Raw genomic sequence first — 21,874 nt, forward strand, 5'->3', positions numbered from 1 at the left:
TCATTGGTGGGAACACTTTTCTACCTTATTCATACTTACTCTGTTCTTCAAAGCCTCAGAAGTGAAATGGTCATGACCCTTGCTCAGCCTAGCGCTCTAATGGCTAGTTAGTGGTAACTCTTACACACCTTGGCAAACTCCTGATGGACACTTCTTGTTTCTAGTACTATTGTAACTTTATATTTTTGTTTGTTTGTTTGTTTAAGTGGACATTTGACCATGAAATTAGGGGAAAGAGAAGAAGGTGCCACCACAACCCAGCTGGCAATCAAACAGAGGTGGTAGTGACATAGTTTTATATTCAGCCCATGTTCAAAACTGGTGGTAGAGAATTGTGTTTTTATGTGTTCATATTAGCCTTTTCTTCATTTAATAAATGTGACTCTTATAAGTAACATGCTAATAGCATACACCTACCAGATAAAATAATACTTTAAAATTGTTATCAGTTATCCTCCCAAGTCAAAGGCATTTGAAGTGCACCTCAGTCTTCTCATTTAAGAGATGGGAATAATGGTAATAATAATAGTATCTAGCTTAAAGGTTGTTGTAAAGATTAAATGAGATAATCAGCATAAAACTCTGATGGAGACCCTGACAAAAAGTAAGTGCTGGTTAATGTTCTCTAAGATTGAGGTTAATATTATTTTGATTTTCTCTATCCTTGGTGCATTGTATGTAAAATGCCAAGAACCATGGGAACCATAAATATTAAGAGAAGGTCACTGTTATTTTACAAACTAAGGTTATCATATCCTTAATTGTACCTGAGTGTGGCTAGGGGGCACACAATTCTGCCTGTGGGTATGAAACAATGGAGAATAGACATGTATCTCAGAAAGCAGGCCAGTTAATGGGCCAAGGTGAGCCCCTAGAGGGCACCAACTTCATGGGTCATTATAAACCACATCTAATCCTTTTATGACTTACAAGGTCACAAAAATTTGATTTTGTTGATTCGTGGAGGATTGGTCAGACTCTCAGGGGAAATTCACCAAAGGTGGGAAGTATCTAACATTCTGGGTGCCTATTACTTGCCAAGCCATCTGTTACACACTTTATAAATGGGATTTCATTTAATACTAACAAAACCCTTTAAAGAAGTAAGTAGAGAAAACTTAGGCTCATGGGGAGTTTCAATAACTTGTCGCAGGTAATGAGTGACCTAATCAGCATTTGAACTCAGGTATGGATGATTTCAAACCATCGTCCTTTCTATTATACCACACAGCCTTTCTCAGATGCTGAAATATAGTAAGCAACTTAACTTTGGTAAGAGGCTGGTATATATGTTAGAACAACAATGCATTATTTTACAGTGGTGTTTTCAGCCATTCCAGTGAGTGGAATACTTAAATCTGCCACTTAGGACATTCACGAGATTTCTCGAGAAGTAAATTTCCAACCAGAAAGGAATCCACCAAGGCTGTAAGAATATTCCAGGCCACGAAGTGTACTAAATTCTGCCTGACCCATACACCTGGCTAAATCTTCCTCTTGGTTTTGAGCGTTCTTCTTCGTGCAGGTTGGCTATGGCTCTGACCTGCCAAGGTCTAAGGAAGGTAGCATTAGGCACTGAGGCTGATACTTTCTTCCCATGCTCTTGCTCCTTTCCTTTGGGGCCAGTGGGTCTGCTCTCTATGCCCTTTTGCTCAACTGGGAATGCTAAGATTTATGTGAGCTGCGGTTCCTAATATAGTAGACAGACTTAATAATTTAGTTTGCTCCGGGTTGAAGCTTCTTTGGCTTCTACTTCCTCCAGCTGGTCCAGCCTACTTCCCTAGAGTTCTACAGAAGTACTTGGAGGCCAAATCCCCAGCTCAATAATGGTAATGATTCGCTTGGCCCTGCCTTCTGAGCTCGCTCCTCTGTGGATCCTTGACAGAAAGAAGGAAGTAAAACCTGGGTATTCCTGGATCTTGGCCAAAGTAACAACACATGACTTTAATCTTATACTTGTCCCCAACATTCTCCATGTATCTGCCAGATCCCATCATTTTCTTTCCTGGACACAGTTAGGTAAACACTGCCAAATCCTTGGTCTTTGATTTCCTTTTTTTAATATATATGTATTTTTTATGTTTTTATTTTATTTTTAGGAGAGAGACAGGGCAAGCAGGGGAGAGGCAGAGAGAGAAACAGAATCTGAAGCAGGCTCCAGGCTCTGAGCTGTCAGCACAGAGCCCGACATGGGGCTTGAACTCACGGACTGCGAGATCATGACCTGAGCCGAAGTCGGATACCCAACCGACTGAGCCACCCAGGCGCCCCCTTGGTCTTTAATTTCCTAACTAAATTCCATGTAAACCAACTTCTTTCTGCTAAAACATTTTGTCCTAAAACAAAACGATGACATTCCAGTGCACCCACCCCATTCTGGCAGCACCTGGCGGGGGCTGCATTCCTGTGGCAATCTTGCTTTAGTTGAACTTCATGATTTCTCCAGTTTTTCAGCCCTGGGCAGGCAGACCTTCTCCTTCTGTGGCTTGAATCTCTGAAGAGCTCATTTATCCATTCGTTATGAGTTGGTCCTATTCTTTCTATCACAGAGTTTTAACCTTATTTCCAAGTTGGGAGGCAACTAAGTTTTAGCCCATTTATGTCTGACTTCATTCAGTAAAAGTGTTACTTCTACTCTTCCAGAGACATATGGGATTCATCTAAATGGACAATTTATTAACAAACTTATTTTTTAACAGACTGCCTGTACTGAATGACTATATATAGCAAGAATCTGGAAAAAACTTTATCTCCATTCCAGGAACATCCACTGCAAATACCATACTAAATTCTTTTATTATCCAAACTATATAAATTATCTAAATTGTTTCCCACTTTTCCTAGCCCTTGACTAAGGAAATACAAAGTTCTCACACCTAAACTAGGAAGATAAAGGGGTTAAGGAAGAGTAAGATAGACTAGTGAGTTTTCAAAGTCATGTGGTAACCCGTTGTGATCCAAGAACTGTCTGCATAATAATACAGTTCCATAAAGATTAAACTGAAAAGTGTCCCACTAGGTTCAATTATTGCACATCTGAGCACACCAGAATACTGAACATTAGTTGCTCTTAGTAGACAAAATAAAAATCATTTTACATTTAGTGAACTGAAAAGCAATATTCCCCAGACCAGTAGGTTTTCTCCTTCAAGCTATTTTCCTTCCTCATTAAATGGCAGCATCTACTATTAGGTGCAGAGATCCCAAGCATGGGAATAATTCTGAATTTCTGGTAGAAGGGGCCAGTGGTTCATGGTTCAAGGAAGAACTGTCACTATGGAAATGCTAACTTAAAGGGGAGCTATCTGAACTGAAAATCACTAAAGTGTTGCTTCAGAAATGGCTTGAGCTATTCTCATATTTATTCAATACACATCAATAGCTTTGGATTGAGAATTTATGATGATAAACCAAATGATGTCTCCTCTTTTTCCTCCTCTTCCTTCTCTTCCTTTCCTTTTCCTCTCCTTCCCTTCCCCTTTCTCCTCCTCAATCTATCATTATTTTTCACTTCTCTTTGCTATTTGGGATATACATCGTGTGTGCTAGAATGTATAGGATTTCTATAATCATGATATGTGATGATATTACATAGGACACATAAGGAGTATTGGGACCCATCTGAAATTTTTGCAGTGCTATTGGTTGCTTTTTATGTAGCATGAGTTCTGGTGATAAGAACTTGTGTGTAGTTGCTGATTTGAGGGGAAATTATAAAAGCTGGTTAAGTGAAGGGCAGTTTAACCAAAAAGAAACTTCATAAGAGCATACAGCTTTGTTGGGCTTGAGACATCACTTTGAGTTCATCATCACTTCTATGATGCTAATGTATACCATAAATCATTAAAGTTTCCTGAGATTGTGCAAGACAGACCAATCTATGTATTCACTTTATTATTATTCCCAAGCCCTCAAAGAGGCTAGAGCTACTAAGAAAATGTCGTTTAACACTTTAGGCTCAAAAGTTTCTGCCAAAACAAAGAGCCTTGCTGAAAAGAGACAAACTTACGACCGTTGATCACACATACGTATTGACCATGTGATTACAGAATGTTTCAGAAATAACTTTTTTTTTAATGTTATTCATTTTTGAGAGGGAGTCAGAGCATGACCCGGGGAGGGGCAGAGAGAGAGGGAGACACAGAATCCAAAGCAGGCTCCAAGCTCTGAGCTGTCAGCACAGAGCCCAATGTGGGGTGCAAACTCAAGAACCATGAGTTCATGACCTAAGCAGAAGTTGGACACTTAACCGACTGAGCCACCCAGGCACCCAAGAAATAACTTTTATCTGAGTCTATTGCTCATCAAAAGTTTCAATGTAATTTTTTAAAAACTTGGTTTTTCCTGAAATTCTGCATATCCTGATGGAATTTGATGAAACTTGTCTTTGATGAGAAACTTATCTCATTCCATAAGATAGGACAAATATGGCATGACTCCAAGCAAAGACACCATTTCCACCACAAGGAGTAGAACAAAACCAAGAGACCCTACAATGATGTAATATATATATAATATATATATTAGTTAACTATAAACTTCAGTAGTTTAGGTTGGTGCCTCCTGGTTGGGAAACTAGTACCCAGATTGAGTACAAGCAGATTGAGAAGTTACCAAATGAAGTACCTCAGGTTCAAAAAACCATTTCACAAAATAACCCTTTGACTTATTATTTGTTTTTTTGATAATTTTCTTTGCTGAAACTATAGAGCTCAGCTGAAAATTACACTGATGGCAGTAATGTTTTCGTAAGAAGAGTACCTATTTTGCCATCAAAAATTATCCTAAGAGGGTGCCTGGGTGGCTCAGTCAGTTAAGTGACTGACTTTGGCTCAGGCCATGATTTCATGGCTTGTGGGTTCAAGCCCCATGTCAGGCTCTGTGCTGCAGCTCAAAGCCTGGAACCTGCTTCGGATTCTGTGTCACCTTCTCTCTGTCCCTCCCCTGTTCATGCTCTCTCTCTCCCTCAAAAATAAATAAACATTTTAAAAATTTTTTACAAATTATCTTAAGGAAGGATAAGAACACTTAACTATGTGGGGCGCCTGGGTGGCTCAGTCGGTGAAGCGTCTGACTTCGGCTCAGGTCATGATCTCGCGGTCCGTGAGTTCGAGCCCCGCGTCGGGCTCTGTGCTGACAGCTCAGAGCCTGGAGCCCGTTTCAGATTCTGTGTCTCCCTCTCTCTGACCCTCCCCCGTTCATGCTTTGTCTCTCTCTGTCTCAAAAATAAATAAACGTTAAAAAAATAAAATAAAAAGAACACTTAACTATGTGATTTGAACAAATGCATGTTAAAATAAATAAAGAGTATGCCATTGGGAATAAGGTAGCTGCCGTGGCAGCTTAGCACACACACACACATATGTTCAGATTACCTAAATACTGTGTATGTTGTATTCATTGAAAATTGTTACTAATTTACAGAATAATTATAGCCCACTTTTCAATTGCTGAGACTATATTATGTTTTCCACCATTAAGTATGAAATATATTGTAAATATGCGTTAATTTTTGCTCTAATGGAAACAATGTAAACTTTTAAATTGGGATTCCGTAAAAGTGAGCATCACTTTCCCCCAAATTATAGGCCCAGCCTTTTTTCATCACCTGTAGCTGAGCTAATAATTCTGCTTTAAAACAAATAAAAATCTGGGAATGCAAGCTGGTGCAGCCACTCTGGAAAAGAGTATGGAGGTTCCTCAAAAAACTAAAAGTAGAACTGCCCTACGACCCAGCAATTGCACTACTAGGCATTTATCCAAGGGATACAGGTGTGCTGTTTCAAAGGGACACATGCACCCCATGTTTATAGCAGCACTATCAACCATAGCCAAAGTATGGAAAGAGCCCAAATGTCCATCGATAGATGAATGGATAAAGTAGATGTGGTATATATATATATATAATGGAGTATTGGCAATCAAAAAGAATGAAATCTTGCCATTTGCAACTACATGGATGGAGCTGGAGGGTATTATGCTAAGCGAAATTAGTCAGAGAAAGACAAAAATCATATGACTTCACTCATATGAGGACTTTAAGAGACAAAACAGATGAACATAAGGGAAGGGAAGCAAAAATAATACAAAAACAGGGAGGAGGACAAAAACATAAGAGACTCTTAAGTATGGAGAACAAACAGAGGGTTACTGGAAGGGCTGTGGGAGGGGGGATGGGCTAAACGGGTGAGGGGCACTAAGGAATCTACTCCTGAAATCATTGTTGCACTATATGCTAATTTGGATGTAAATTTAAAAAAATAAAAAATAAAATTAAAAAAATAATAATAATAAAATAAAGCAAATAAAAATGTATTTTGGTCATTATCCTAGCACAGTTCTTGGTAGAAAAGATTATTGATGCCAGAATATCCATATATAAAGCCAAGTTTGTCTTTTAAAGAGATGCCTTTAAATCTCATACATTATTCATGAGACTTTGAGGCAGCTCTTTGCCTTCTCCAGCTGATGTCATTTTAGCTCAATGAGAACAGCCAGGACACCATTCCTGCATTGAAGTTGCTTTCAACTGAAGGAGGAAGACAAGATCTACATACTTGGAAAAAGTGAAGAACACCCTTTGTATTACAGGTGAACACACAGGCAAAGAGATTTCAAATCACAGAGGGGTGGGGCGCCTGGGTGGCCCAGTCCGTTGAACACCCAACTCTTGGTTTCTGCTCAGGTCATGATCTCACAGTTGGGCTCCATACTTGGGATTTTCTCTCTCTATCCCTGTCTCTCTTTGCCCCCCTCCTGTGCTCGTGCTCTCTCTCTCTCTCTCTCTCTGTCTCTCAAAATAAATAGACTTTTAAAAATATATAAAAATAAAATCACAGAGGGAACACTGAGCGGGTGGAGTTTATAAAGGAAATGCAGCAAGAGGTAAGTAAATGACCTTCCAAAGGGTGTGGAGTTTAGGTGCGGTGGCAAATTAAGAGTACTTTGTCAGAAACACCCTCAGAGATCCCAACTCTTTGGCCTTCTTGACACATTTGAATAATTTTAAAACGTGCCCCAACTTTAGGAAGTGCAACATTATCTCCAAAAGCAAGACTTCCTGCCAGAAAGTCACCCTGATAAGGGAGCAGTGGGGGACAGAGAGGCCAGGCCTCCTCGCCTCCCCGTGGGCCAGCAGGAGCAGGAGGGCTGGTTCTGACTGGGGATGGGCCTTCCGAGTAGAAGCCAGAGGGTAGAGAACACGCCAGCACTTTCGTGGGTCCTGGCAACTTGTCTCGGGAGACGTAGAAGTGGCTCCCAGGTGGCCTGACCGTCAGAGACACATGACACAGGGTGTGCCCAACATGGCGCCGGGTCCTCCTCCGGCTCGTCTTCAGCAATGCCATGTCGACAGATGAGACCCTCTTGTTTTTGACTCTGATGTCCCAGAGAGTGGTGACTAGGGAAGGCCTCCTGCCACCCAGGGGGACCCAGGCCTTGCTTCTCAGGCTCGGGTGGCAGTTGGGAAAGAGAGAGCAGTGTGAGTGCTGAGGCTGGGAAAGGAGGGAGGCCGGATCCACGGGGCCGGGGGCACCACACTAAGGAGCCTCCCCCTCACTTTAACACAGTGGGGACCCAGAGGACGGGGCACCAACAGAGGTGAAGTCAAGTCCCGCAGATGTAAAATCCTTCTGCAAGAGGGCCTTTGTATTCATATCGGCAGAATGGCCTAACTACTAAAAAAGGGCACCCGCTTTGTCTGTCCCTGCACAAAGTAAAAGGAGTTCCTTTCCTTTCTCCTGCCAGTGGGGATGTGCACTGGGGCGGGCAGAGACAGAGATCCCGGGCTGAGAGGACATGGGCAGTTCGGCAAGGACTGGGGACCATCCTGTGGGTGGAGAGATAAGAAGTGGGCAGACGCTGTGACAACGGCTTTACCAGGCTGGACCGGCTGGAAGGCAGCTAGAAGTCCCCATCTGCGCATTCCAGATGCCGGCCTTGCCCGGGCTTCGCTCTGCTCTGAGACTCCAGGGGCGTGGGCCCTGGAGATAACGGGGTCTCAGTACCGCCTTGGAACTGACTGATTGATGGACTGAGCAGAGGATGGCTTTGAAGAGAAAAGAGCAGGGCAAGACAGAAGCTATGAAGATCTCGCAAAGGCCAGTGAGCAGAAGAACCTGGACCTGGATGGAGGCCGAGGGCACGCGCAGGAGCTACGCTGACAAGACTGGGGACACTGATCGCCTGTGAGGATAAAGGAGAGAAATGGGCCAAGAACGCCCCTGAGGCTTCCAGCCCAGGCAACTGGGCTTTGAGGGGAAGAGCAAGCCTCTGAGAGAGGATAACGATCACTGGAAGCACGTTATTCATCAGAGCAGAGTTTGAACCCCCGAATAACCAAGAGAATCCACATATATGACAAGAGTAAATATATGAAAGAACACGAAATGCGATTAAATCTGTTTATTGAAATAAACTGTAGTACAGATTGGTTTCAGCATGTTATAGATGTCACATGTTTCTCCTACTAACAGATGATAGCCAGATGAAACACGATAGCAGAAGAATCTAGAATAATAAATTTTATTACTGAGACCCTCCCCAGAGGTCAGCAAACCCAACCCAACCCTTGAACAGATGAGGAAACTAAGGACCAGACAGGCTGGCATCGTCCACTCTACAAATGTTTAGGGCACTGACCATGTGCCAGGCACTTACTCGGTGCTGGGCATATAAAAGCTAACACCACGTGGTACCCGTACTCAAGGAGCTCGTAGCCAGGCTAGTGGGCAATAGTGTCCAGTAAGCAGGAAATTAACACACGGCCGAGGCAGTGTTGTGAGAACAGCGTGCTCAAGCTATCGGGGGCACCCGATCCAGGCTCAGGAGCAGCTCTCTGAAGGTCAAGTGCGAGCTGAGCTGGCAGGGATACACGGAGCTCAAAAAGACAAAGAGGTTGTGAAACAGTGCCCCGGGAAGGCCCGGGTGAGGGAAAGCACAGTGCGTTTCGTTAACCCAAGGAGTTCAAGTACAAAGGAACTCCACTCCTGGATTTTGAAGACAGCAGTCTCCTGACTTCCAATTCAAAGCTATTTGGAGAATACTATCCATCTTTCTAGGTCCCCTGACAAATATGTGGTGATTCGGCACATACATATCAATACTCTTGCATAGAAAAAGCATACGTGGCTCATGCTTGCCCAGGTAAGATTTTCAAACCCTCTTGTTTACAGTGTCTCTTGGAGGAATCATTACTTTGCATTACAGCCTCTCATTTCCTCCCCAAATTTCCATCAGTGGGGTCATGCCATAAAGCCCTTACGTCTGGAAGGGATTTTAAGGAATCACTTTGTCAGTGGCCATGGGAGCAGGAGGCGGGGCTGGGGGAGCAGTCACCACCCCGGTGCGGGCAATAAAGGAGCTGTTATCTGTAGAGCACATAAAAATTTATAGTAAAGCTGACCAAAATCGTCCTGCATTTTATTACCACCACGTGGCAGCAGTCCAGCAGTCCTCAGTCAAGTCAGTAGCGAAACACTCCTCCCTGCCAAGGCAAAGTGCTCCTGCTGACCCCCGCCCGTGCACGCCAGTGCGCTTGGATACACCTGCACAGGCAGAGAGCACACTTAAATACACCTGCACACGCAGAAGCACACAGCGCCCGCACAGGCTGTGCACCTGTCTGAAACCCCCAGGGTTGCCCTCTCTTCCCATTCTTGTCACCATTCTCCAGTCCACTCCCTTCTGTAAACAAAGCTTGAATCGTCAAAAAAATCATATATACAAAGAACCCCTTATCGATGTGCATCTTCCTACAATGATGACATTTATCTCCAGTGAAGGTTCTCGTTTCTCAAAAGCCTCAAATCCCTCTCAAGGTGGGGATGACGTCGGAGGCCACCACTTCTGTGCTCACGGGCTTACCAGGAGCAATCCTCACCCATCCTTTCCGGCTGGGCCATCTGGCAGGTGCTCGGCGGGATAAACACCGAGGGGTCTTTAATACCCAGCTGTATGTCAAAAAACCGCGTGGACAATATCACACTGTAATTTTTGGTGAAGGTTTCCTGGACGGGATAGCAATCCTTGACTGTATAAATGCCAATCCAGGTTTCATCTGTAAGAGAAAGAGAGGGTGACTTAAAAAATTTTTTTTTAATCTTTATTTTTGTGAGAGAGACAAAGTGTGAGCAGGGGAGGAGTAGAGAGAGAGGGAGACACAGAATCCGAAGCAGGCTCCAGGCCCTGAGCTGTCAGCACAGAGCCCGGCGCGGGGCTCGAACTCACAAACCGTGAGATCACAACCTGAGCCAAAGTAGGAAGCTCAACTGACTGAGCCACCCAGGCGCCCCCTGGGGGTGACTTTTTAACGTAGAAGGTAAGGCAAAATGCCTGTGTTGTTTGCTTTCTTTTTCTCTCGTGGGAAAATATACATAAAATTTACCATTGTAACTATTTTTAAGTAGTTCAGTGGCATTAAGTACGGCATTAAGCCATCACCACCTCCATCTCCAGAACTCTTTCATCTTCCCCAGTTGAAACTCTGTGCCCTTTGACACTAACTCCTCATTCCCCTCCCCCAGCCCCTGGCAACCCCCGTTCCACTCTCTGTCTGGGGGAATGCGACTATTCTTGGCATCTCATGTAAGTGGAATTATATGGTGGTTTTCCTTTGCTGACTGGCTTATTTCACTCAGCGTAATGTCCTCAAGGTTCATCCACATGGTAGCGTGTGACAGAATCTCCTTCCTTTTTAAGGCTAAATAATACTCCATTGTCTGTTTACACCACGTTTCGGGGATTCATTTACCTGCTGGGGGACACTTGGGTTGGTTTCCACCATCTGGAGGAATTATTATTCATTCATTCATTGTCATTAAGTATGCTGCTATACACATGGGTACACAAATATCTTCTTGAGTCCTTGCTTTCAGTTCCTTCGGATATACACTCAGAAGTGGAATCGCTAGGTCATATGCTAATTCTACGCTAAACTCAGCGGCGGGGATGGAGGGAACTGTTTTCGCACTGTTTTCGACTGTTTCCCGCAGGCACCATAAAGCCTGTGTATTCGAAACAGCTTCGGGGTGGGCATATGGAAGCACCACCGAGAACAGCTTTCCGTCTATACGCAAAAGCAGACACTCAGAATGACAGGAGAAGATCTGGTCACTGTAACTTCAGGAAGTGATATGGGGACTCGAACGTATACCTTAGACAGACATCTTCTGTGTCCTAGATCTCAGGGTCATTAAACGTCAGAGCCAAGGCTAAGCCCCTAACAGCCAAGGTGGCAGAAAGGTACAGGTGGTGCTGGAAGGCAGAGGTGTTTCAAATGTGATGCGTATACCCTGGAGCTAAACCACTAGCAGATTAAGCACGTGGGGGGGGACATTAAACAATTTGATTAAGCTTGTCAATTTCCTTAACTACCTTCCTTAGTGAACTTAACCTTTTTTCCCATCATGCTTTCTGGGACGCAGCACTTGGATAGTTTTTGAAGCCTTACATGATCTAGCTGACTTTCTGTCGGACCACTCCTGGACGGTGATCTGCTCCTGGGGTCCCCCTATGGAGTACTGGTCCTCAAAGGTGGCATTCTGAGGAATGTCTAGAGGGTCCCAGGGGTCTGTCAGGGTGATCTTGGAGCACTGCTTGGTGGCTTGTTCAATCTGAAACATCACTCCATCCTTATAGAGCAAAATATATTCAAATAATCTGAAAGACAGATATAGAGAGACCATATCAGGACTTTATTGTCAGTCGTCATGCCTTTTGTCAGCACACCGTCCAAAGGGCTGCAATATGAATTACTCTTGGAATAGAACAAGCAGAAAAAAACAGTTTGGCTTGTTAATAAATAAATAAAAAACATTTATTTATTTATTTATTTATTTATGAGCACTAGACACTTTGATAACCTAAATACAAAATAATTAAAACTAAGAGTTCAAAACTGAATATTGAATAACTGAGCACCTATTATATGCCAGACTCTGTGCTTAGGCTACAAAATGGGGAAGACGGGGCCCTGGGTTAACGGCTGGTTTGTGACATTGTAGCACAGGGACGCAAGAGGATTTGACCCTTGGCTTGGTTCAGTTCTCCTTGCAGCACTGAATCTGGCATTACTGGGGTGCCCTATGTAGGGCATCAAGAAGATGCTGAGGTCAGACCACACACCTGTGCCCCATTGTCTCAACTGTCAGTCATGAGTAATGGGTTTTGGGGTGAGGCACAGCAGTGTGAAAATGGGGCCCTCCTCCCACATCTGGAGGAGGCTGAGACAAGCAGGCAGAAGGTGAGGGGACCCCAGAACAACTGGTTTCCACACAGTTTGTCCACATGCTCTAGGCCTCGTCTCTCCTGCCCACATGCACGCCCCATGTGTGGAGCGAGCCAGAGGTGTTCCCAGGCTGGGCCAGGAGTCTGCAGACGCGCCCTGTCTCCCAGCACACGGCCTTGTCACCAATCCTGCATCAATCTTAAAGCTAAGCAATCCTGGTGCTGGGTGAAGCCAACGGTGGGGGATGGGGGGAGGGGGGGTCCTCTGAAATGTGTTTGATCATCAGTCTGAGACTCGGGCCACTGCTGCTGGTCCAGCAGAGTGAGGCTGCAGGCCTTGAACTCACACAGTGAAGAGCCTACAGAGGGTGCTTTCGATGGGCAAATAAAAGACAACCAACATATTATCTGTGGTATGTGAGGCTCACTCCACATCACAGCCTACGTCTGCCTCCAGGGCAAATGTTCACCATCCCAAGTCCGAGCTTAAAAAGCATTTTCTAGAAAAACTATTATAAATGATCACTGTCTATGTGGTCAAAAAATAGTACCACTATTTTAGCGTTATGCTTCCGTTTTCTACTGAGCCAGTATGGAAATGTACACGACCTCATTTTATAGATTTAGGTATACTTATCCTGCTTCGTTCCAGGAAACACTTGAAATGGCTTATGAGGGTCAAACCCAAGCACAGACTTTTAGAAATGGGAGTGATCACAGAAAGAAAAGGAAGTGTTCATTTGCTCCGACAGTGCTCCCATAAACGTGGAGCCAACCTCTCATTATAATACACATGCAGGGTTCACACCCTACTGAAAGCCCTTCAAAGGAGATGGGGTTGGACTGTCACTGTCTTCTCAGGCCCAGAAAAATCCCTGGCACATCAGTCTAAACATTCGCGTAAGGACACCCCGAGTGCCTGAGTGACTCAGTCTGTTTAGCCTCCGACTCTTGATTTCTGCTCAGGTCATGATCTCGTGGTTCATGAGTTTGAGCCCCGAGTCAGGCTCCACACAGAGCATGAACCTACCTGGGATTCTCTCTCTCTCTCTCTCTCTCTCTCTCTCTGCCCTCCCCCAGTTGCACATACTCTCTCTAAATAAATATTTATTTAAAAAAAAAAAGGAGTACAAAGACATCCGTATCAATTTTAGAGCACTGTCCATTCATAAACACGGGACTCTGTACAGAGATCCTGTTCTACGATCCTCTCTGACAGCGGGCCCCACAGAACACCGTGTGCCCTCAGAGGTGACTGTCTTCTTTATTCTTCTCCTCACCATCAGCACCCGCCCCTTGTGCCTTCCCAAGTCCCAGGCATTAGCCTAGACAGCCATTCGTCACTTTTGCTGAAACCCCGATGGCGTGCTTCTCAAAGCGTAGTGACTGCCCCCTGGAAGATATGCACCATGGGCGGAAGAGGTGCGGGGTCCTTCCTGAGAACAGCCCTTAGCTCCCAAACCCACAGGTCGCAGAAGGTGGGAGCCTGGCAGCCATTCTGGCCATACATGGGCGGGCTTCCCTCCACGGAGCTTATGGGACCGGAGGTGAACATCCCGCCCAGGGCAAGACCATCAGATCCTCACCCACAAACATGTGGAATTGCGCCTGCACAGGTCATATGTAAACTCAGAAGCTCTGGGAGGCTTTTTCCAACATGTGAACTGAGCAAGAGGGAAGAATGAAGCAGAGAGAGGCACCAGGAAGCGGGGATTCCAACAGCTGGTCCCCCCGGATGCATTCCTGTGTCCTCTGTTGTAATAAACTTTCCTTTCTTCTGCTTGGAACTTTTTGTGTGACTCATAACCAGGACTCATCTCTAAGATAGTTGAGGACTCCGCGGTTTCCACCTAGAGCCCTGGAGAACAGCCACTGGGACAGCTGTGTTATGTGTCATGCGGTGTCATGGCGGACCCCTGGCCACCTCCGCCTGCCCGGGCAGCCACCAGCTGGGGAAGGGAAGGGGCAGCGGGAAAGGAATTCTGCCAGCTGCGCCGTTGTCCCGAGGCCAGCTCTGCCCATACACACACAGAGGTAAAATTTAATTTCAAAATGAGAACTCTAGACTTGAAGGAATCGTTACAAAACGTTAACCTTTATTACTTCTGGGTGGTCTGAACACAGGTGTTTGTTACAGTGTTCTCTGTAACTTTTCTGCTTTCAAAATATTTAGTATTTTAAAAAGAGGCCATAATCTGATACCGAGGTTATGTTGACAGTGCCTTAAGTAAGACAGAAAATATTAATTCAACGGGAAACCAAATACAACCGTATAACTGTTTTTTTGTTTTTTGTTTTTCAAAATCCCATATGGGTAGAAAAGCGAGTACTGATCCATAGGCAGTTTTGGAAAAGAAGCTTTTCACAGTGCTGTTGTGGCTTGGGTGTTTATGGGAACACATTCATAGTTCAGACGTAAAGTTCTCCGTCGCAAATAGGATACAGGCTCCGGAGCCTGATAGAGCCCTTAGGTCAAAATGCAGAGATCAGCCAGGGTTGAAATGAATCATCTGCCTGGGATGCTGTGCGGGTTATTACCTCCGGAGACCCAAAGGACTGACTGTCTTCAACAGAAACTCGATCCCAGGAAGCAAGATCAAAGCCTGGCTCTAAAGCAAAGGAAGTTGTAAGGATGGGAGTCACAAATGACACCCCCGGGGTGCAAGCAAGGTGAGGTGCTGGAAAGGGCTTGGAGGACAAGGCGGGCAGGCCAGGCCTGGGTCAACAACAGCCTGCAAACTCCTCCTTGCTGGCCAGACCCCAAGCAAAGCACAGTTCCCGGGAGGGCCCTGCCAGGCCTGGGCTGTGAGCGAGGTCAGGCCATCCAGGCCCGGCCAAGGGGTCAGCAGGCTGAGCTCTCACAGCAGCCTCAATGCAGACGCAGGGCCCAGGCAGGGCTCCATTCTGCCGCTCGCCTCGTGGGACCAAGGATTTTTGTTGCTTCTGACAAAATTCTCAGGCTACATTGACCATTTCTGTTGTTTCCTGAAAATCCATTTTCCTAAATATTAGCCTCTACCACCCGCATGTTCTCCAAAACACTGAAAACCTGCAGAAGTTTTAGATCTTTTGAAAATGGATGTCTGGTTTTTGTAAAACGATTCACATTCAAAGTTAAAAAAAAAAAAATCCAAACAGTACAGAAATGGAAAATGAAGTAAAAATTGCCCAGAAACTCGAACTTACAGAAATAACAACTCTTTGCCTCTGTGGCTAAACATATAGTGATATTTTCACTTAAATTTCTTAAAATTGTGGTAAAATAGAACATAAAATTTACTATCTTAAGCATTTTTAAGTGCATAGTTCAATAGTGTTAGGTACATTCATATTGTTGTGCAACCAGTCTCCAGAATTCTTTTCGTTTTGCAAAACTGAAACTCTATGCCCATGAAACAGCTCCCCATTTCTCCCCCGCCCAGCTCCTGGCAACCACTCTTCTCCCTTCTGTCCCTATGAACTTGACTGCTCTACAGACTTCCTACAAGTGGAATCATTCAGTAGCTGTCCTTTTGTGATTGGCTTATTTCACTGAGGATAATGTCTGCAAGTTTCATCCATGTGATAACACGTGTCAGAATTTCCTTCTCTTTTTAAGGCTGATATTCCATTGAATGCATATAGCACATTTTGCTTATCCATTCATCTGTGGATGGATCCTGGGTTGTTTCCATCTTTCGGCTATTGTGAATGATGCTGCTATGAACATGGCTGTGCAAATATCGTACTGAGTTTTCATTATGTGTACTAGACACGTTTTACAAAAATGAGTGAATCTAATGTCTTTTTTAATGGGCGAATATAATGTTCTCTAACCTACATTTTACCTTAATTTCTTTTATTTTAATGTTTATCTTGAGAGAGAGAGAGAGGGAACGCAGGGGAGAGGCAAAGAGGATCCGAAGTGGGCAACAGACAGCAACAGACCCAACGCAGAGCTCGAACTCACGAATCATGAGATTACGACCTGATCCAAAGTCGGATACTCAACCGACTGAGTCAGCCAGGCACCCCTGAAATATTTTTTAAATGCAGAAGAGTTGAAGGACTAGTACAATGATCACCTTTGTGTCTACCACTTAGATTCAATAATTGTTACATTTTGCTATATTAGCTTTTTCTAAGTATTTGCCGAAAACAAGGACTTTCTGCCTTCTGGCCACACTACCACTATCACACCTAAGAAATTAAAATTCATTCCCAGGGGCGCCTGGGTGGCTCAGTCAGTTGAGCGCCCAACTTCGGCTCAAGTCATGATCTCACGGTTCGTGGGTTCGAGCCCCGCATTGGGTTCTGTGCTGCCAGCACAGAGCCTGAAGCCTGTTTTGGATCCTGTGTCTCCCTCTCTCTCTGCCCCTCCCTCGCTCGCACTCTGTCTCTCTCTGTCTCGAAAGTAAATAAACATTAAAAAATTTTTTTAATAAATAAATAAATAAAATTCATTCCCTAATGCCAGCTAATATCTGGCCCATATTCAATTGTCCCCCAAAATGTATTTTAAACTCTTTTTTAAAAATCAGAATGCAGGGGCGCCTGGGTGGCTCAGTTGGTTGAGCGGCCGACTTCAGCTCAGGTCATGATCTTGCAGTCCATGAGTTCGAGCCCCACGTCGGGCTCTGTGCTGACAGCTCAGAGCCTGGAGCCTGTTTCAGATTCTGTGTCTCCCTCTCTCTGACCCTCCCCTGTTCATGCTCTGTCTCTCCCTGTCTCAAAAATAAATAAAAACGTTAAAAAAAAATTAAAAAAAAAATAAAAATCAGAATGCAGTCGGGGCGCCTGGGTAGCTCAGTCAGTTAAGCGTCCGACTTCAACTCAGGTCACGATCTCGCGGTCCATGAGTTCAAGCCCCCCGTCGGGCTCTGGGCTGATAGCTCAGAGCCTGGAGGCTGCTTCTGATTCTGTATCTCCCTCTCTCTCTGCCCCTCCCCCGTTCATGCTCTGTCTCTCTCTGTCTCAAAAATAAATAAACGTTAAAAAAAATTTTTTTAAATAAAAATAAAAAAAATCAGAATGCAGTCAAGTCTCAAGCAATATATTTGGTTGTTACATTTCTACTGTTTTAAAAATCTGGAACACTACTATCTTTTTTATTTTTAATGTGGCCTTTGACTCTCTGAAGATTCCAGATCCGCACATATTCCCCATTCTACATTTTTGTCAGTTTCCTAATTTAACTTGTTCCTCTATATCCTGTCATTCCTCCAAACTAGGCGTGGATTCTAAAGTCTTGATGTGCTTTGGCTAAAGATTCTTGGAAAGAAATTGAGTGGGCTGTGTACCTCCTGGTGCATCACATCAGAAGACAGGTGATGTCCCATGCCACTATCAATGCTACCAACTCTGATCACCAAGTCCTGTCCTTACTCCAGATGCCTTCAGCATAGAGGTGCTTCCCTTCGCAGTTAGCAAGTAATTGATCAGCAATACTTGGTGAAGCTGGGGAACAGCCCATTAGCCAATAATTGTCACCTCATGGTTTTAGGTAAAACCATTTCCTGAATCAATTGTCGCTGGAGATTGGTAGATTGGTACCAATGGTATAACAAATGACATCTATCTATTTATCTATCAATCACCACCCAGGACGCAAGGATTTTTATGTACTCAATGCACGACAAAGTCATTATTCCATTTGATGCTCAAATTGTCCCAAGTTCCCTCAGTGGGAGCTGCTTCCAGCTGGTATTTGTGGCTTTGATGTGCCCCCTTAGTGTTTGAATGCTGTGTATACATATGCATGTATATGTGTGTATATGTATGTGTATATATATATGTATGTGCCCGTGTATAAATATGCATGTATATGTGTGTATATGTATGTGTATATATGTGTATATATGTATATGCTTGTGTATATATGTATATATGTGTGTGTGTTTGTGTATATATGCACATGCATCACATGTGTGTTTATGTACACACACACACACACACACACACACACACACCATGTTTTGCTTTAGTGATCTCCTACTCGTGATCACTTAGATTATTTCCACAGTTTGTTAATATTAACAAAGCTGAATATAAATTGTAGGTAAACCCTTTTGGCTTTCTCTGTTTACAACTCTATGAAAAGTTTATAGACTGGAATTGTTGGATCAAATAAAATTCCCATTTTATATTTTACAAGATATTGTTTCCCAAAAGGAATTTTAACTGGATGTAGAGCTTCATTCGTTTTTTTTTTTTTTTTTTTTCATTAGAAAGGTACTGGCGGGCGGTGCCTGGGTGACTCAGTTCAGCATCTGACTTCCGCTCAGGTCATGATCTTGCCGTCTGTGTGTTCGAGCCCCGCATCGGACACCTACTTCGGATTCTGTGACTCCCTCTCTCTGCCCCTCCCCTGCTCATGCTCTTTGTCTCTCTCTCTCTCTCAAAAATAAATAAACATTAAAACAAATTTTTTTAATTAAAAAAAAAAGTACTGAAAATTTACCCAACTAAGAGCACCTGGGTGGCTCAGTCAGCTAAGCGTCCAACTCTTGGTTTCGGCTCAGGTCTTGATCTCAGGGTTTGAGAGACTGAGCCCCACACTGACAGCATGGAGCCTGCTTAGGATTCTCTCTCTCCCTCTCTTTCTCTGCCCCTCCCCTGCTCTCTCTCTCTGTCTCAAAATAAATAAATAAACATTTTTTAAAAAGTTTGCCCAACTATACTAAGGCAGGGGAAAATCTTTCTGTCTAGTTCAGGGTAAGGTTTACAGACAGCATGAACTGCACTGTAAAAAAAGCTGAGGTGAAGAAATCCAGGTTCCCAATCTACTACTGGTGACCTGCGATCATAATTTTAATCTCCCTGTTTCTCATATGTAAAGAAAGACCAAAAATTTGAAGCTCAAAGTTTTTTATGAAGATGATTTGAGACAGCAGATATAAAATTGTTATCTAAATGCAAGGGATTATAGCTTTGTAGAAAAGTCTGGCAGTGGGTACGTTTACTATCACCCGTTAATGTTTAATAGGGAAACTACGCATTTGACTTGTGTACGTAAGACCAGATCGGCTGTGTAACAAAGAAGGTCTAGTTCATCCAGGTGGGGTGAAGGATGAAGGGGAGACCAATCTTGAATGCGATAGCGGACCCCTCTGTAGCAGCCCTGCAGGCATCTGACCCTTTCTCTCTTGCCTGCCTCTCAATATAGAGGTTGAGGAAGTACACTCATCTACTCACTTCCTTAGTTTCCCTTGGAGCTGGGGGTACAGTTGGTTCTGGCCTTGGAGATATAAAAGGAAGTCTGTTGGGTGAAGAAATGCCCTGGAGATTTCTCTTTTCCCAAAAAAGCAGACTCCCTGTCCTGCTCTATGTCCTTCATTTCCTGTCTTTGAACATAAGGATATAATGCTTAGAGTGGAGATAGCCATCTTAAAGCCATGAGGCAATAAGTCAGTGCGCCATCTTGCAACTTTGAGCCAACATTCTAGAGTAAATGGATGGAGAAGAACCAGGGGCCTTGATGATACTGTTGAGTCAGACCTAGGAACAAGTATCACCAGAATTCTGAGGTAAACTACAACGATCCTCATAGTTTAAGCCCCCATTAGTCAATTTTCTGACACGTGCAGCTGAAAGCACCCTAGATGAAATAAGTAAAATCCACTGCTTTATAGTTATTATCTATCAGATGCTTTTTTTTAACAGCTCTCTGGGAGCCCTTCATTCCAGAATGAGCAGGGCCCAAGGATTTGGCTAATCCCAGGACCCACAATACCAGAGCCTGACCTGGGTGTGGACAAACCTTAATAGTTACTGCCCGTACAGCCAGGAGGCAACTGTTTTTCTGTCTTGAATCAGAGTAGTCAAGGGGAAAAAAATACAGTCTGAGGCAGAGGTTACAGACTGGCAAATTCAGCTGGCTGACACGTTATTAGCTTTTTCCTTTCTTTCTTTTTTTTAACCAGATGAGAAAATACGAGGCTCAGAGAATAACTAAGTAGTAAATAATGTGCCGGGATTGGACTCCAGGTCTGATCTCCTATCAGATTCGTCCTAATTCACTAACACTGTGATTCTTCCCATCCACGTATAACTGCTTGGCCATCCAAGATATCTTAAATTACAGAAAAGGGAGTGTACAGATATTATATTGTGATTTCAAAAGGACTTTGGCTTTTATGGAAGAAATTGGACCAACTCTGGATTCGTTTAATATGCAATATAATATATTAGCAATTCATGCCAGCTCTGTGACTCGAGGCCGGAAGAATGGAGCTTCGGCCACTTGCCATTCTGGCGTGTACCGGGATTGAGTTACACCCTACAGTAATTATGAGACATAAAAGAAAAACGCTATTTCAGAATTGTTGTGTTAGACACAAACTCATTGTGTAGGCTGATACCAACCACATACAACAAAAGGAATATTAAATTACTTGAGAATGCAGCCCTAGGAAAAGTAAAATCAAAGAATAATTTTGCGTGCAATTTAAGAAGCTGTAAGGTGACGGGCCTCCACTGCTTGGATTCTAGTTCAAAAGAGGAAAAGCCTGCTCAAGAAATTGAAGCGGTTTTTTTTTTCCCCAAAAAATGTTTCAGGAGGAATACTGGCACAGGCATATATTCTTCCCGCTGATGGAAGATAATGAAAAATTATCATGAGACAATAGTTCAAATTGTCTTTTTTTTTTTTTTCAACATTAAAAGAAAGATCCTCATTAGCACCAAGGTACCCATGTTGCCATGGTACATAGTGATTTCTGGAACTACGCATCAGAAGGTATTAAGAAGGTTGGGAGGGTACAAGGACAGTCAGGTTCATACCGTCAGCACTCCGCTTTTCAGTAGAAACTTATCAGTTGCCACTGTGTGTAAATATGAACACAGACATTCTTCCAGCTAACGTTAATGACTCTAAAATATAAATCTTATTTTTTATCTTCACTGGGATTTGGGATGATACTGAATTTAAGAAAAAAAAAAGAAGAATATGTGACCACAAAGATAGCTCTCTAATGAAAAACATGATTATCAAAATAGAAAATGTAGCAGAGATGATACAGAATGCTTGGGCTATAGGAAACAAACAAACAAACAAACAACAGAACAGCACATTAAAAGGTATGATTCCAGAACTCTAGGAAAAAATAGGAAGGGATGAAAAGGCTAATGGAAAGATAAGAAATCAGGGCGCCTGGGTGGCTCAGTTGGTTGAGCAACCGACTTTGGCTCAGGTCATGATCTCGCGGTTTATGAGTTCGAGCCCCGCGTCGAGCTCTATGCTGACAGCTCTGAGCCTGGAGCCTGCTTCGGATTCTGGGTCTCCCTCTCTCTCTGCCCCTCCCACACTCATGCTCTGTTTCTCTCTGTCTCAGAAATAAAGAAACATTAAAAAAAAATTTTTTTTACAAGTTAAGAAATCTGGGGGAACATGAGGCACCTGGGCGGCTCAGTTGGTTAAGCATCCAACTTGGGCTCAGGTCACGATCTCATGGTTTGTGAGTTCGAGCCCCGCGTCGGGCTCTGTGCTGACAGTGTGGAGCCTACTTCAGATCCTCTGTCACTCTGTCTCTCTCTGCCCCTCCCCTGCTCTCTCTCCCTCTCTTTCTTAGAAATAAATAAATATTAAAAAAAAGAAATTTGGGGGGAACAGATTTAAGAGAACCAATACATGTAAGTAGAGAGATATTCTACAGGAACAAAGAGAATGTCT

General features: G+C 43.7%; 1 protein-coding gene across 1 annotated transcript in view; it reads right to left on the minus strand.

The window, feature by feature from the left end:
- Nucleotides 1-8,388: 8,388 nt before the first annotated feature.
- Nucleotides 8,389-21,874, minus strand: part of EPDR1 (ependymin related 1) — a 28,054-nt gene continuing 14,568 nt past the window's right edge. Inside the window, 2 exon segments of the mRNA XM_060632239.3 lie at nucleotides 8,389-10,057; nucleotides 11,450-11,658. Of these exon segments, the coding sequence (XP_060488222.3) occupies nucleotides 9,861-10,057; nucleotides 11,450-11,658 (406 nt within the window). The 3' untranslated portion in view covers nucleotides 8,389-9,860.

Source organism: Panthera onca, chromosome A2 (genome assembly GCF_046562875.1).
Source record: "Panthera onca isolate mPanOnc1 chromosome A2, mPanOnc1 haplotype 2, whole genome shotgun sequence".
In the NCBI taxonomy this organism is placed as follows: domain Eukaryota; kingdom Metazoa; phylum Chordata; class Mammalia; order Carnivora; family Felidae; genus Panthera; species Panthera onca.